Source organism: Podarcis vaucheri (genome assembly GCF_965113315.1).
Source record: "Podarcis vaucheri genome assembly, chromosome: 16".
NCBI classification, from domain to species: Eukaryota; Metazoa; Chordata; class Lepidosauria; order Squamata; family Lacertidae; genus Podarcis; species Podarcis vaucheri.
In genome coordinates, this window is record NC_138754.1 from 13,091,983 (window position 1) to 13,107,860 (window position 15,878).

A 15,878-nucleotide genomic window follows, 5' to 3' on the forward strand; every position below is an offset into this window, starting at 1 on the left:
GGCTACACTTCCTCATGTGAGGGGGGAAATGCATCCAATACATTGCCACATACCCCCCTCAGATTTAAATTGGTACAATTCAGGAAGTCCTTTACCACAAGTAAGGGATTTTCTGAATGTGTAGGATACACACGAGCACAATGGCTCATACAAATGTGTGCGCCCATCGCACCAAGAGGCACACAAACAGACTCTTCACAAAGCAAGGAGACTCTTCCAGTGAAGCAACACAACACTGGCGACAAAGACAGGGACCCCCTTTCCCAGCCCTGCAATTAGAGGCTTCCTGTTTGAAGAGACAGTTGCTAACCAAACACTGAGTCAGCTGCTGAGGTGCCTCCCCCCCCCCAGCCCCATAGCAACAGTGGCACAGCCACCATTCTGGGTCACGTGCCTAGCCAGCTTCCAATTCCACGTCTCCCAGGAAAAACCTTCTCTTGGCTCAGCTCTACCAACGAACCTCACTCTCCACTTTTAAAAAATAACACAGTGGATGATTGCATTCCGAGGGAAGCCAAATTCTCTGCCTATAGAAAAACTACTAAAGTTCTTAAAAAAACAAAAACCCTGCAGATTCATTCTACATTCCAAGAAAAAAAGTGGCAAGGTGTCTGGTGACAGGCTGTGGGGCAGGAAAATATGCAAGGTTACAGTAAGACAGGTGGAAGACAGGTCACTGTGAATACACTAAACTACTGGTCCCTGAACATCTGGAATCTCTACCCACCCCTCCTCAGGACTTTACCAGATGCTGTCTACTTATTTCTTTTTTAAAAAATAAAATTGCAGCCTTGAGGAGTAGAATCTCTCCACTTAAGTGATTCAACATGCTGGCAACCAGAATCTGCACTGGCACACACTGAACCCTCACGATGATCCTTTAGAAAAACCATCACTTGCTCACTCGCTTTTTAGGGGTGGGGGTTTGTACCAAAGCAAATCAATCATTGCTCACTCCATGAGGGCAGAAAAGAGGAGGAAGAGAAAGGTTCCACCCAGTGCTTTTTTCCTGGGTGACGCAGAGATATGCATACCCCTAAACATTTTGTGAATCTTTGTACTTTTGTCCATTTACTGTATTTATTTTCCCCGATTTGAACTATAAAATGGTGATTTTCTTGAGTCAAAATGAGAGTACCCCTAAACATTTTTTTAGAAAAAAAGCACTGGTTCCACCCCATAAAAGCCCTAGAGAGAAGCTACAGGCAAGGTAGATTGTTTCACCGGCATCCCCTTTAATAAAACACAGAAGAGTGTGAGTGTAACAACAAAAAAGAGGAAAAATATAATAATAACAAACCAAGTGAGCGAGATGGCAGCAAGAGCGATCACCATTTACAACCACAGACGATGCTGCCCGGCGGATGGGCAGGGAAACACGGGCGAGAAAGACAATGCGAGGCAGAGAGGAAGAAGAGGGGGGGGCTTGGTGCACCGGCCAGACTGCCTCCCCCCGCCTCTCCTCTATTTATACAGGATGTCGTAGTGTCCCGGTCTGTACAGTAGATACACTTTGGGCTCCGAGCCCTCAGGGAAGATGTGGGGGTTGGTGGTGCCGCCCTCACCCCGGTCCATGTATTCCACCTGAATGGAGACGTTGAGGGCCTGGGCCAGCGCAATGATGTGGATGTGGTCGCTTTCCTTGCACATGGGCTCCACCTCCTGGAAAAGAGAGGAAAGGCACACAGAGCTGTTTACGCCCCTTGACAGTACTCGCTTGAGAAAGATTAAGGCGCCTTGCAAGGCTCTGAAATCCCCACCTGAGCTGCCCTGCGCAGACCAGCCCCTCAGATTCCATGCACCCAAGCTATTCTGTGATCATGAGTATTAGAAACCTAACTTTAATACTGAAGAAAAGCAACCTGGAGATCTCAAAGTTGCCAAGCAAGACACTAGATGCTAAGCTCTGTACTCGATGCTGTGATCTCACCCAGGTGGACTGTCCACGCTGCATCTTGTAGGCCACCGGCCAGATAGAGAACCACACTGAACACGTGCAGATACCAGAATCCTCACCTCAGCAAAGGCTGGATACACACGACACTAAACACCCCAACTGCTCCTGTGTTTGAATACCCAGAAGTCCATGGGTTAGCCGCCGCCACCCCTTGCTTAAAATAAGCTATCTTTGCTTGGGGGGGGGGCTCATTCTTGCCACACTTGTGGTACTGTAGAACATTCTCTGATTATTTAACCTGAGGGAGTTGGCAGGCCTTCAGGGAGCAAAGGCGCTAATGCTCTTCCCCCTGAGATACATATTATATTAGGGCCCACCCTATTCTTGGGGCAGCAGTTTTGTCCTGGGACCCCTCAGAGTGAAAGGAACGTAATAAACTGAATGACTGGTGAGAACAACAGAATGAGGGAAAGAGCCTGCTTACAAGACTTGTGCGGTCTGTCACTACTGAGCCCACTCAACGGCCAATTTTAAGCAGACTCTACCTAGATGTTCCTCCCCTTTTCAATGTGTGCTAGAACTATGATTCCCAGAAAAAGAAAGCAGAAATGTTTAAAAGCTTCATAGGGAAACTACAGCTATGCAGCCTCGCAGATCCTGCCAGGAAAGGTCTGTGTGGCCAAAGCAGAATGGTCACTTCAAGAGGAAAGGAAGGGCCAGGGGAGTGAATGGAAAGTGTGTGTGTGTGTGTGTGTGTGTGTGTAAAATCTTGTCTCATCCTGGTCTGAGATGTCCTTCCCCTGCCTCCACGCTCCTGACCTGCTGGCAAAACTCTTTTATGCTGCGTCCTCCCTCAATGAAGTGCTCGAAGAACTTGTTCTCGCGTTGCAGGTACCCAGAAGTGAGCAGCCGCAGGTACACAACAAGGTAATCCGAGGTGCTCTGGTCGTTGAAAGAGGCCAGCAGGTCTGAAACTGTGATTTGCTTCTCCACTTGTTCTATCAGATCCATAAACTACAGGGATTAAAGGGAGAGAGAGAGGAAAGATCAAAGAAAAGCGCCCACAGCTGGCTGATGAAGAAACAGTGGAGAAGGGCTTTAACTTGGTAGCACAACATCAGACTCATTTATTAATATTTCAAAACTCTCTGAGCAGTGCGCCATCTAAAACAAACAACATATCATTAAAACAAAACACAAACCTAAAACCAATAAGAGAGCAATAAAAAAACACCCAATAGCAAGCAAAACAAGTTCAGAGGCCTCAAACCCATAAAATCTTAAAGGTCTGGGAAAGCCTGGGCAGAAAGACACATCTTCACAAGATGTACAGAAGGTCCCAGGTTCAAGCTCTAGCAGCACCAGGAAGGACCGGGAAAGGCTCCTGGTCTGAATATCTGGAGAGTTGCTGTCAGTCAGTGTAGACAACACAGAACTAGAAGAACCAAGGGCTTCCTATGTTTCTCCAGGTGTTCAGATGCCCATCTTCCCTTCAACAACATCTGGAGGGCCTGACTGTCTCCCCACCCCTGGTATCTTAGGAGGTATGGCTGGCACCAGGGTCTCCCCAGCAAAGTACTGCTTGCTGCCCCAACAGGGGAGGGGCCCCTGTGGTGACACTGGAGCCGTGATTTACGGCAACCACTTGTGAGCCAACCATCCTTTTGATTTTCCCAGAATGCCCCACTGTGGGGGCATAAAACAGCAGACACCTGGGAGCCACCTGCTGCCAAAGACAAAGAGGATCCGGGAGGCTGGACAGGCACTTGGGAGGCCCGCGGGTGTTTTAAGCACCAATACTACTTGCACTTGGGAAGATGCAGAAGGGGGCAACTGAAGTGCACAATGGAGTGGAGCACCATGCCAACAAAGAAAGGTTGAGGTTTGTGACTACTGAAACACAGACAGTGAAGTCCCTTTATTCCCAAATTCTTCCAATCTCAAACTATTGCTGAAGTTTCCTGTCTCCACCCCTCCCCTTCATGGCCTTAGCACAGGCGTCAGGGATATTTTCCAGCCTGAGAGCTGCAATCCTTTCTAAACAATCTTCCATGGAACGCCTGCCTGTGGTGGGCGGGGCCAGAGGCAAAAGTGGACAGAGCAACGAATGTGAATAAAGGTAACTGGCAAGTTATGCTTTCAGCATTATGCGCTCAGCAATCTATCAATCAATCAATCAAAAAAATGGAGCAAAAAGGGGGTGGGTGTTGGGGGGGGAAGGAACTTTGGCAATTGCACCTGCCATTGCATCCAGTGTGTTTTTACTGTACTTGATTTTGGCTTTATGCACTCCCCGTAACATAACCCCTGTGTAAACTGAGTCACCTGCATTGCTTTTGTACAGTAGGCTGGTTTTACACACAAGCCCCTCTCTACCCAGGAGACTAAGGGCCATTATTCGAGTTCAAGGACATATTCCAGACAGGCAAAAAAAATTATAGAGGGCAAAAACTTCCAAGAAGGGTGTGAAGTGTGGCCTGAGCAAAGTCCCAAGGGCCAGGCAGAGAGGACCGGAAGGCTGCATTTGGCCTGAGGTTTCCCACCCTGGCTTACCGTGTTGTGGAAGTCCTCAATGGTGAATTCCGTGAAGCCCTGCGAAACCAACACTTCCTTGCTTTTGGCAGCCACCTCTTTGAAGCTGTGCACAGTAAAAGAAACAAGTACAGAATAAGTAATTCTAGTAGAGCAAGAATCTTTGCACTGCAAATGCCAACGACCCAAAGTTCAGTAATGGGCTGAGAACTGCCAAGTATACTTTCATTGACAGCGCTGACCACCCCCTGCATCCTAAGAGACTCCCTTATCCAAGATGTAACCAGTAGGTCGCTTTGGTCTGCAGAGAAGCTTCTCCTTCCAGTTCCAGAGAGATCAGAAGCCACCTCTGCAGTAATTCAGAGCAGGACTTTCCGTGTGGCTGCCCCTGTTCTGCGGAACGGTATCCCTATTGAGATGCACTCTCTGGAAACAACGGAAGACATCTTTGTTCCAACAGCTGGATGAATGTCTCTCTGTTGTGGGTGTCTACTTGGTAATGTTTTTCTATTTATCTGGTCTTATCTCCTGCATTGTTTTTAAGGTTTAGCTGTTTTTACTGAGATGTGTGGAAGGCGATAAATAAGTAGGAGCATCCCAGAGACACACCTCACACTCCCCCCCCCCTGCATGTCCTACCGTTGGAGCTCCTTGCCATCCTCCAAGAGTGCCTCAAGATGGGAGAAGCCAAATGCCCGATAGAAACAGTTGCCGTCTGGCCTCGTCTTCCGGATGAATGCATACTTCTGCAACAGATCCTGTGCAGGGAGAATGGAGGAGGTGGGTTAGCATCCGACTGGCTTGGTGGCCTAGAGACAGAAACAGAATAAATGCCCTGTCTTCTAAAAGCAGACCTCAGGGTACTTTCCCCTCTTGAACCCCGATGACATAGGAAGCTGCCTTGTACCAAGTCACACCACTGGTACATCTAGCTCAGCATTGTCTACACTGACTGGCAGCAGCTCTCCAGGGCTTCAGGCAGGGAATCTCCCCCAGCCCTACCTGGAAAGGCCACTGGGGATTGAACCTGGAATTGCCTGCATGCAAAGCAGTGCTCTGTCCCTGAGCGACGGCTATTCCCCTTTCCACATGGAGGAAGGGCTCCACCCCATTCCTCCATTTCAGCTGCCCTCCACAGCCCATGGGCTGGAATGGTTGTGGTCCTTGTTACCTTGATCTTCTGCTGGTAGACGTGGTCATCATCAGCGTATTCCTTGTACAGGACAGACAACTCCATCCTTTCTGAGACGAGAGGATTCTGGACGGCTATCTGCAGAGAAGCAGGTTGGTACGTGAGAGGTGCAGAACAGGAAGGAGAGCACAGAAACACATATTTTCATATGGGGGAGGTGGGCAGCTTAAAAAGGACCAGCCTTTTATTTAAAGCACCAGCTTGGTTGCCAGGGGCGATCAGGAGTGGTATGCAGGCGAGTGAGTGGGCTGGCAGAGGAGGATGGAGTGAACTGGCTCTCCTCTGTACTCCAAGTAGAAACCAAGCCCAGAAGAGGGGAGCCCCACTCTCAGCATAGAAATGGAGGATTGTTTAGAAGTTCCAACGGTAAGCAAAATCCCCCTCTTGAGCTGCAGGGGCTACGTGGGGCTTCATAACCAGATGTTCTGAATTACGGTCCCGGGGGTATAAAGGCTTGCTATTATTGCAAGTAGACACAGCTCTGTTGTTGCAGCAACCCAATTCTGTCCATGCCGATGTAGGGGTAACGCTCCGTATTGCGAAGGCAAACCTCGCACAAAGATATGCCACAGCATGTCTGGGAGCGTTACTCTTGCTTTCTCTGACCTTTTGCCTTCTTGGCTGGAAGATAGGGTTTTCCCCTTGACCTTTTGTCCTTTCGCAAACTGCTTGCTTAGACATATCGCTTGGCTGGACCATGACGAGTAAAGCAGACGTTATCAAGTATCAGGGGAGCTTTTGGGGGGAGCACCTGTTGACACGTGTATTGCTAATGCTGGAAATGTGCTTTGCTGGAAATATGTTAAAGTTCAGAGTGGTTTCACTACTGCTTTCCAACTGTTGATTTTTGCCAATAAAAGAGGCTCTGCAAAGCTAGCCGATAGCTTGCTTCAGCACAGCTCACTTGCATCGTCAACCCTTATTTCTACAGCCTCTTTGCAAAATACATTAATCAGGAAGCTGGAAACTTCCATTTAAAGCAGGGGTGTGGAGCCTTGGACCCAGGACCTCCCTATCTGGCCCTCAGGACTGTGAAGGGGCCACACCTCCCTCACTCAAGCCCTCCTCCAATGAAGCATCCTTGAACTGTGAGAATGGTTCTTGCTTGCTTTGATGTTCACAAGAAAAGAGAGACCATTCCCTTCTCCATGACTAGAAGGTCCTTCTACTCAAGAGTCACATCCATTGCTCCGTTCACCTCTGCCTTTGGCATCGCCCACCTCTTTGCCTCCAGCCCTGCTCACCACTGGCTTCCCCCACCCCCACCAATTTAAAAACAAGAACTTCCCCTTAGACAGGTGTGGGGAATTTTTGGACCTGAGCTACAACTGTCATCAGGCCCACAAGCGTAGCTTAGGAACATGGGGTGGTGGGAGTTATAGCTCAGCAGTATCTAGAGGGCCAAAGGGTCCCCAAACCTGCCTTAGCTATTTGAAAATTGGGCCTGCATAGCATGGTGCTGATGATGCCCAGGTTGCAGGTTCGATCCCCCATAAAGGACAGCTGCATGGTCCAGCATTGCAGGGGGTTGGACTAAATGAATTCCAACTTTACAATTCAATGAAAATCAACTAGCTTGCCCTGACTAGAATGTGTGAAGCAGCCATCCCAGGCGCAACACCACAGGAAAGAATGCAATGGATCGTAAGAGCCTGGCTGCAGGATCAAGCCATCAGGGTTAGCAGCCATTATAGCCTTATCCTCCATGAATCTGTCTAGTCCTCTTTTAAAGTAATCCAAATTGGTGGCCATTGCTTCTTCTTATGGGGAGTGAATCCCAGAGTTTCACTCTGCTTAACGCAGAGCTTTAAGGGAGCCAGCATCGCAGAGCCAGCTCCAGTTATCAAGCACAGAGAAATCACGGAGGAATGTACAGTGGTGCCTCGCAAGACGAAATTAATTCATTCTGCAAGTTTTTTCTTCTTGCGAGTTTTTGGTCTTGCGAAGCACGGTTTCCCATAGGAAAGCATTGAAAATCAATCAATGCGTTCCTATGGAGACCGTCCGGGGACAGAGGGGAAGCGCCGCGCGCCTTCCCCTCTGTCCCTGGACCTGTTTAAAGCAAGGGGCGGCGGGGAGAAGATTGCTTCTCCCCGTTGCCTGCCCTGCAATCTCCGGGGACAGAGGGGAAGGCGCACACGCCTTCCCCTCTGTCCCCGGACCCGTTTTAAAGCAACGGAAGGGGCAGCGGAGCGAATCGCTTCTCCCCGTTGCCGCCCCTTGGTTCAAAAGGGGTCCGGGGAGAGAGGGAAAGGTGCGCGCGCCTTCCCCTCTGTCCCCTCTTTTGAAGCAAGGAGCGGAGGGGAGAAGATCGCTTCTCCCCGTTGCCGCCCCTTGGTTCAAAAGGGGTCCGGGGAGAGAGGGGAAGGCGCGCGCGCCTTCCCCTCTGTCCCCGGGGATTGCGGGGCTGGCAATGGGGAGAAGCGATCTTCTCCCGCCGCCCCTTGCTTCAAAAGAGGTCCGGGGACAGCGGGGAAGACGCGCTGCGCTTTCCCGCTATCCCCGGAGCTTGCGGGGCAAGCTTCGTTTTGCGAAGCAAGCCCATAGGGAAATGCGTCTTGCGAAGCGGCTAAGAAAACGAAAAACTCCTTCGTCTAGCGAGTTTTCCGTTTTCCGAGGCGTTCGTCTTGCGGGGTACCACTGTAGGTGCATTTGTGAACCAGCCCTTAGTTTCACGCATGTTGTGATTACTTGGGAATCACGGGGTTAGTCACATCAGGCTGATACCGAGCTTTCCAGAGAGATTCTAGGATGTGACAACGGAAGGAGTACAATGTTAAGTCCAGCATATCTGTACACAGTTGGAATCTGTAAGACGGGATGGGCTGTGAATCTGAATGAACGGGTACAATTTTTTGTGGTTGCTTGCTGCTCCTGCAGCCGAACACAAAGCAGGCAGGAGCACACAGGCCAACCTCTTATGTTCACAAGGGCTCACCTCCTGCTGAATTCGATCCTGCTGTGCCATTATGGCTTCATCATAGGCCAAGCAATTCACTCCTGCGGGAGGGAAAAAAGAGAGAAATGATAATAATGAAGTTGAGAAAGGTCCCTTTGCACCAGTGCAGTCTTGACAGCATTAACAATGATCTTCTGGCACACACACACAAAAAGATAAAACTTGCTTTTTCACAGTATGGCTCAAGACAAAAACAATGCCTAAGTTCCTAGTCCCCGGGGCTTGAAAATACAATAATGACAACAAAGTCAAAGGAACAGAAGCAAGACAGCAATTAGAGAGAGAGCTAAGCCTGTTACCATTTTCAGCTGCAATTGATTTTGACATCTCTAGAGCAGACAAGGGTCAATTAATTAATTCTTATCATTCAGCACATCTCTTCTTGTACAATACAGGGTGCTTTATGGTCCTGATCGCAACATCTCATCACACTTTAAAACCTCTGCAGGGCAGTGTATCAAAACTGCAGGAAGCACACAGCTTTAAACCGCCAAATCTAAAGCTTAGCCTCATCAAATACAAAACGGAAAAAAGAAGACACCCTCGCAAACGAAGCTATGCCAGTTTATGTTCAAGGACATGCAATGCCATCGCACCTTCACCGCAGCTCTTGTGCCCGCAACCACGCTTCCGACACAGAGCCCCCAGGGCTGAGCAAGTGGCCCATCCCCGCCTTATTAGCATGACAAGCTGCATTGGGTACCATGTTTTTGCAACAACAGACGCTGACGCTGCCTCCCTTTTACAGCCAGGCTCCAGCGGGGTATCCATTTGAAAAGGCAGAGAGAGAGAGCAAGCAAGCAAGAGAAAGGCCCAGTTGCTGCAGAAATCCAAGCAGCTGCACACCACTACAAAAAAAAAAGGAAAATAGTAACACCGCAGCCTGCTGTGCAGAAGTTTTTATCTGCTTTGTAAGACAGGCAGTGCAGGTTCTCAGCTGCTTCCTCCAACAGCATCAATTGCTCACAGCAGCTGCCAACGCTGCAGAAAAATCAGGAAACCTGATCTGGGACCGTTCCATATCATACATCATCCAGAGAGGTGTCCCAGCTCCCAGTCTGCTAGGATGCTACCGCAGTGAGGCTGGGACTCACAACTGCAACTCTTTCTCATGCAGTCGGTTTTGCAGGCTTCACCTCCCTGCCTACCCCCCCCCCCCCCGGAAACTCTTCCGTCCCAGGCCACAGAAAGGTAGTGGAATTGGACACGATTTACTCCAGACTTCCTTCCAAAACTGGATCAGCCAACACTCAGGCCAGATTTTCTTGGCAAAAGATGAGTTAACGAATCCTCAAAGGGCAGGAGCTACGTGCAGGATTGTTTTGGGGGGGGGGGGACACACAATGTATATTACCATGCAATCTGGGTCAAATGGTTGACATACAACTCCGAAGGGGCGAGTGTGATTCAAGAGAGCAGCAAGGAAGAGAGCAGCTATTTTCAGGGTCTGGAAATAGTATCCCATTATTAAGTAGGAGCTTGCGAGCCCCAACAGGAATAAATTTGGGAATCAGGGGCTCTTCTGGTTGCCAGCACAGGCAGGCAGCTATAGCAAGCAAAATTCATGCTCTGATTTACACTCAGCAAGGTACAAGATGAAGGGTAAAAGAACACAACAGCCCACACCACGGGCATGTCTACCCCTCCCCTGCCTAGAGTTGCCAACTTTATTGGCCCTTCTCGGGTGCCTTTGACACAATCCCGGTCATGCAGAGACTGAGCTTTTCTTGGGATGGAGTAAAGCAGTGGAGAAAGCTCAAGATGCTTAATTTTCTTTGTGTGAGTCCACTTAAAAGCCCACGTCCAGGGCTACTTAACATGTTGGCAACCTGGCCCTGAACCAACTGCGACTTCAGGCACTTCTTACACAACATATATTAAGATGCACTCAATCAAGATTCCATTTTAAAGGGGGACATGCTGTCAGAAAGGCAAAACTGTCAGAAGAAACTGTCAAAGCAGATGAGCAATAATAAAGCAAAGTTCATTCCAGGGCGAGAGTGTCTCATTCTGGGAGGGATTATCACATCAACCTAAATGGGGTTCCCAGGCACCTGGTGGGGTGCAGTCTGAATGCAGACACCTTCTGGAGAACCTGTGGCCCTGCTCTTGTTGTTGGACTCCAGCTCTCCAGCGGCCAAGAACGAGGGAAGTTTCAACCCGACATTTGGGAAACCGTAGCTCAGTGACTGAGCACAGAAGGTCTGGGACTCAATCCTTAGCATCTCCAGGTAGGGCTGGAAACATCTCCAGAACAACACCCAGTAGAACCACTGCCAGTCAGTGTAAACAATATGGAGCTGGTTAAACCAATGGCAGCTTCCTATGTTCACATCAGGTTCCCCACCAGAGCAATAGATGCTCTCAAACACAGACAAGGGTCCGTGGTTGGGTTTTTTTGAGAATGTGGATTCTCTCACCATGGCAGAGGAGGCCTGGATTCCAAAGGGAAGCTGACTTGCTACAGATTGTTCATTAGGCAGAGAGCCTATCCCTCTGCATCCCTGACCGGTTCCCCAACATGACAATGCACAAATATTATTTTTTCATACTGCACAGGAATTCAACGTATGCAAACTGGGCAGCACTACCTAAGAGACAATAGATGTGCATGTTAAGAATGTGTCTGGTGCAGAGGGATTGTACACACCAAGTGAAATTATACAGAAATCTCAAAGTGTTGCCAATGAGGCAGTTTCTCAACAGGGATAGGGATATTTCCAACCCGGTGTCAAGAGGAGTAATTGTTTCTTTAAAATAGCAAAGGAGAAGTTTGCGAAGAGGAAGGATGATTAGAAGAGGAACAAAGTATGTATACAGACAGAAGGGAATCAGCTTTGTTTGGGGCTCTTAACTGGAGCGGTCTTCCCCGGGATCATTTTGGGAGAAAGGGAGGAGGAGAGTTTAAAGCAGGAGTGGCTAAGCCGCCAGATGTTGTCAGAACTCCAGCTCCCTTCATCCCTGATCATCAACCATGTTGACAGGGGGAGAAGAAATCTAACACCATCTGGAAAGTCACAAGTCCCCTCACCCCTGTCTTATTTCAGAAGAGGGGCAGTTGTGGGTTTAATCCCTAAAGTTTGGACATGCAAGATCCATGAAGCAGTGTGTGAAGTGGGAGATCAAAGGAATGAATGTTTGGGGTGGGTATTTCCACGGTGTGTGTGCATGGAGGAGGAAGGCAGCAAGCGCAGGTGAGGCAGGAAAGTGGGGAGGTACATCTTATGGAGAGGCTATTCAGTGGAATGTTTGTTACCTTTTGTCTTACCCTAGCTCACGCATGTCCAAAGTTCGTTTTGGGGGCCTAATCCGGCTCAACAACTTCAATCCTAAAAATAGCTCAACAACTTTGGTCAGCCCTCACACATGTTCACTCCATCAAATCTGGCCCTCTTTGAAAAAAGTTTGGGCACCCCTGCCCTAGCTGGTGCTAAAGAAGGCAGTTCTTTTCCTCAAAGGAGCTAACATGTGTGGCTGGGTGTATGTGTGAAATTATACCCCTACATTTCTGCCTGTGTTAGGCTGCTGTTGAAAGATCAGTAGAGATGGGAAGAGAGAAACTGCAATACTATGGGACCAAAAGTGAATTCTACTATCTGTTAAAACACATCTCTGCCCATTTTTCTTTGCTACCTCACATGCTGATTACTCCCTTCCTGAACATACAGTGGTGCCCCGTAAGACGAATACCTCGCAAGACGGAAAACTCGCTAGACGAAAGAGTTTTCCGTTTTGGAGGTGCTTCGCAAAACGAATTTCCTACGACAATGACTTGCAAGTTCCTGCTGGTTTTTTTCCCTCCCCCCCCCCTTTTTCTAAGCCGCTAAGCCGCTTATCAGCTGATCCGATCAGCAGATAAGCCGCTAATAGCGCTAATCCGCTAATCCTTCAATGGGCTTGCTTCGCAAGACGAAAAAACCGCTAGACAAAGAGAATCACAGAACGGATTCTTTTCGTCTTGCGAGGCACCACTGTATATTAGATCTCCCGTCATATCTCCTCTCAAAACTCAGAATTTCTATTAAACCTTTGGTTTAATGCCATAATATTCGTTCCCAATTTTGATACTGCTTAAGAACATATAAGTGCATTGCTCCTATTTCATTCCAGACTACATTCCTCTCTCCTTCCCCACTGACAGATTGTAAACATATTGGGAATGCAGACCTGTATTTTGTTTACCAAAAGAAAATGTATTGCACCATGCACACATACCGTATTTTTCACACCTTAGGACGCACCGGACAATAGGACGCACTTTGTTTTAGAGGGGGGAGAACAAGAAAAAAAAAATCTCCCCCTCTCTGCCCAGTGCCTCTTCAGTGAAGCGGCAGGAGGCACTGGACAGAGAGGGGGAGAACTTTCCCCTTCTTGTTTTCCCACTCTAAAACAAGGTGCCGTTTAAGGTGCGTTCAGGCGGCTACCTCGGAAGCCTGGAGAGCCAGAGGGGTCGGTGTGCACTGACCCCTCTCGCTCTCCAGGCTCCAGGTTCCTTTCGACCTGCTCTTTGGGGCTGGCGGGGGGAAGCCCACCACCAGCCCCAAAGAGCAGGCCAGGGAGCAGCGGAAAGGCGCAGTGGAGAGGCTCCTGCCATAGCCGCGCGTCACCTCTCCAGCCGGGAGAGGGTCGCGGGGGGCTGCTTTAGCTCCACACGCGCTCTCCCGGCTGGGGAGGTGACGCGCGGCTATAGAGGCTCCTGCCATAGCCGCACGTCACCTCTCCAGCCGGGAGAGGGTCGTGGGGCTATGGCGTCTTCGCTCCACAGGATGCACACACATTTCCCCTTCATTTTTGAAGGGGAAAAAGTGCGTCCTATAGAGCAAAAAATACGGTAGGTAAAATAAGGCTTTTGGTGTTGGTCTCCATTATTATTATTAAGGTCCAGTTGCAGCTTTACTGTTTATAATGATTTTATTAAAAGAACAGGAACTTTCAGATATGATTATTTACTACGTCAACAGCTGGACTTCTCAATCAGCATCTGATGAAATACGCAAGTTGTTATGTTTCTTCAATTTTAAGGGGTAACAATATTTTTTAAAGTGTGTAAATGTTAGAATGAGGGAGAGGAAGTGTCCTGTGTGGCAACTTAAAGATGAGCAGGTTTACTGTGGCATAAATTTTTGAGGCACTTCACTGGGTGCATCAAGTGGGCTCAGGTTTATGAACACTTCTCCAACAATAAATACATTCATCTTTAAGGCGTCACTAGGATCTTATCAGTAAGTTTGATCCTATTCTTTTTGGACTCAGCCAAAATCAGGATTCTCTCACTACCTGTCCTAAATAGGCAAAGCAAGAAACGTTAATTATCACACAGCTCCTACGGTTATGAATGGTCCTCACATACACATCTTTAGCTTTGAACAGAATATTACAGGCAATGCCTCGTGCTTCTTGTTACCTTTTGATCCCAGTTTACCATTTTTGCACATTCATTCATCATGTATCTGCCAACTGAGGATAGAATTTCATGTGTTTAATAAATTGGCCTTCTGCTGTGGCATATGCCACAATAAATCCAGTTAATCATTGATGTACTATGCTGGTGTTGCTAAAATTGACATGGCTGCTCCTCTATAATCGGTCACTCTAGCAAACATCAAAGGAAGTCCCTGCTTCTTCAATTATTTTTAGAACTCAATGCTTGCACATGTTTACTAAGAAAGCAGTCCCCAGTCAGTGTCTTTAGGATTGCGGTCTCAATGTGTACGCTAAGGGGAAGGAGGGCTGTGGCCCTCCATAAGTCCTTGGACAACAACTCGCCTCATTCCCGACATCTGCCATGCTGGCTGGGCCTGAGGAGTTGTGAGTGCAACAACACCTGAAGAGTCATGGGTTTCTCAGCCCTAATTGAAGCCACAAGCAATCCTTGGAACATACAAAGGTCCCTTATACTGAGTCGACCCTTTGGTCTATCTAGCTCAGTGTTGTCTACAATGACAGGCAGGTTTCAGGCCGGAATCTCTCCCGGCCCCACCTGGAGAGACTGGGAGTTGGACCTGGGATTTCTGCATGCAATGCAGCAGACACTCTACCACTGAGTTACAGCCCTTCCTTGCAGCACAAACTTACCCTTGCTTCCTCAAAATTAACCTCCGCTACCTTCAGCAGGGTGGATGAGTGTGGGTGGTTGTGACCATTAGGGAAGTGTGCACAGAAGTCCAACCCTTTTATCAATTTTGATTCATTCCAACAGGTACGTTGATGGCATACTAACAGGAATAATTGTTCTAGATTCAGGTAGGTAGCTGTGTTGGTCTGAGGCAGTTGAAATATATAAAGAAACTGTCCAGTAGCACCTTAGAGCTTATACCAAGAACAAACTTAGTTGGTCTCTAAGGTGCTACTGGACATTTTTTAAAAAATATATATAGTAATAATTGTTTTTAGGCAAGAGCGGAGATGGGCTTGAGCAGCTCATTCGGTAGAGCATGAGACCCTTAATCTCAGGGTCGTGGGTTCGAGCCCCACTTTGGGCAAAATATTCTTTAATTGCCAGGGGTTGTACTGGATGACCCTCGTGGCCCCTTCCGACTTTACCATTCTGTACATTTAAGGATTGAGGAATTCTGCGTGGGGAGAGGATAATAATAAAGCCCTTAAGTGCAAAAATGCTCCCTTTCCCTCCAGGTGTTTTTTTCCCCGGGGGCCAGAGGAGCGTTTCTATGGAAGCCCATGTGGGAGTGAGAAGCCTGGCCTTGGACGATGTGCCTCCCCCGTCCTGCTCAGAGAGAGAAGAGAGAGGGAGAGAGAAGAGGCGGGGCCGGAGAGGACGGAGGGGGCGCCGTTGCCATGGCGACCGGAGGCGGAAGGACGGGGTCCCCTCGGCGGCGGCAGCGCGCGGGCGCCGTTGCCCAAGAGACCGCGAGGCCTTCTCGGGAGGAGAGGGCGGAGGGGCCGGCGAAGCACGTTTCTGCTCTGGACCAGGCAGGGAAGGAGGGAAGGAAGGAGGCGCTGCTGCTGCTGGAATGAAAGAGCTTCTCCCTCAGAGGCGGGAAGCGACGCTGCCACGGAGGGAAAGGAAGCCGCGCCTGCGCACTCCCCGTCCCGCCGGCGGCGACCCCGAGGGAGGCTCCCCCGCCCCGCCCGCCATTACCGTCCGTGTCCCCGCCGAGGGGCTCCGGCTGCTGCTGCTGAGGCTCCTCCGCCGCCATCTTCGCGCTTGCAACCCCGCAGAGAAGCGCTTCCGGGTTGCTTTCGGGGGACACCGGAAGCACTTCTCTCTCGCGCGCCCTCTCTTTCCTAGCAACCGCTACCCGCTCCTCACATCCATGGACACACGCTAATTGGGAAGC

At 49.2% G+C, this 15,878-nt stretch overlaps 1 protein-coding gene across 2 annotated transcripts; it reads right to left on the bottom strand.

Annotated features, from left to right (window-relative positions):
- Positions 1-1,215: 1,215 nt before the first annotated feature.
- Positions 1,216-15,837, bottom strand: OTUB1 (OTU deubiquitinase, ubiquitin aldehyde binding 1). 2 transcript variants are annotated; one of them, XM_082202844.1, is made up of 8 exons: positions 15,680-15,756; positions 13,531-13,561; positions 8,560-8,621; positions 5,601-5,699; positions 5,069-5,187; positions 4,451-4,535; positions 2,717-2,911; positions 1,216-1,662 (listed from the first exon to the last, which is right to left on the bottom strand). In XM_082202844.1, exons 3-8 carry the CDS (start codon positions 8,587-8,589, stop codon positions 1,465-1,467), a joined length of 726 nt encoding a protein of 241 aa, XP_082058970.1. In that variant the 5' UTR covers positions 8,590-8,621; positions 13,531-13,561; positions 15,680-15,756; the 3' UTR covers positions 1,216-1,464. The 2 variants fall into 2 exon arrangements, with proteins under 2 accessions (XP_082058970.1, XP_082058969.1); XM_082202843.1 differs by lacking the exon at positions 13,531-13,561 and having other exon boundaries at positions 15,680-15,837.
- Positions 15,838-15,878: the final 41 nt, after the last annotated feature.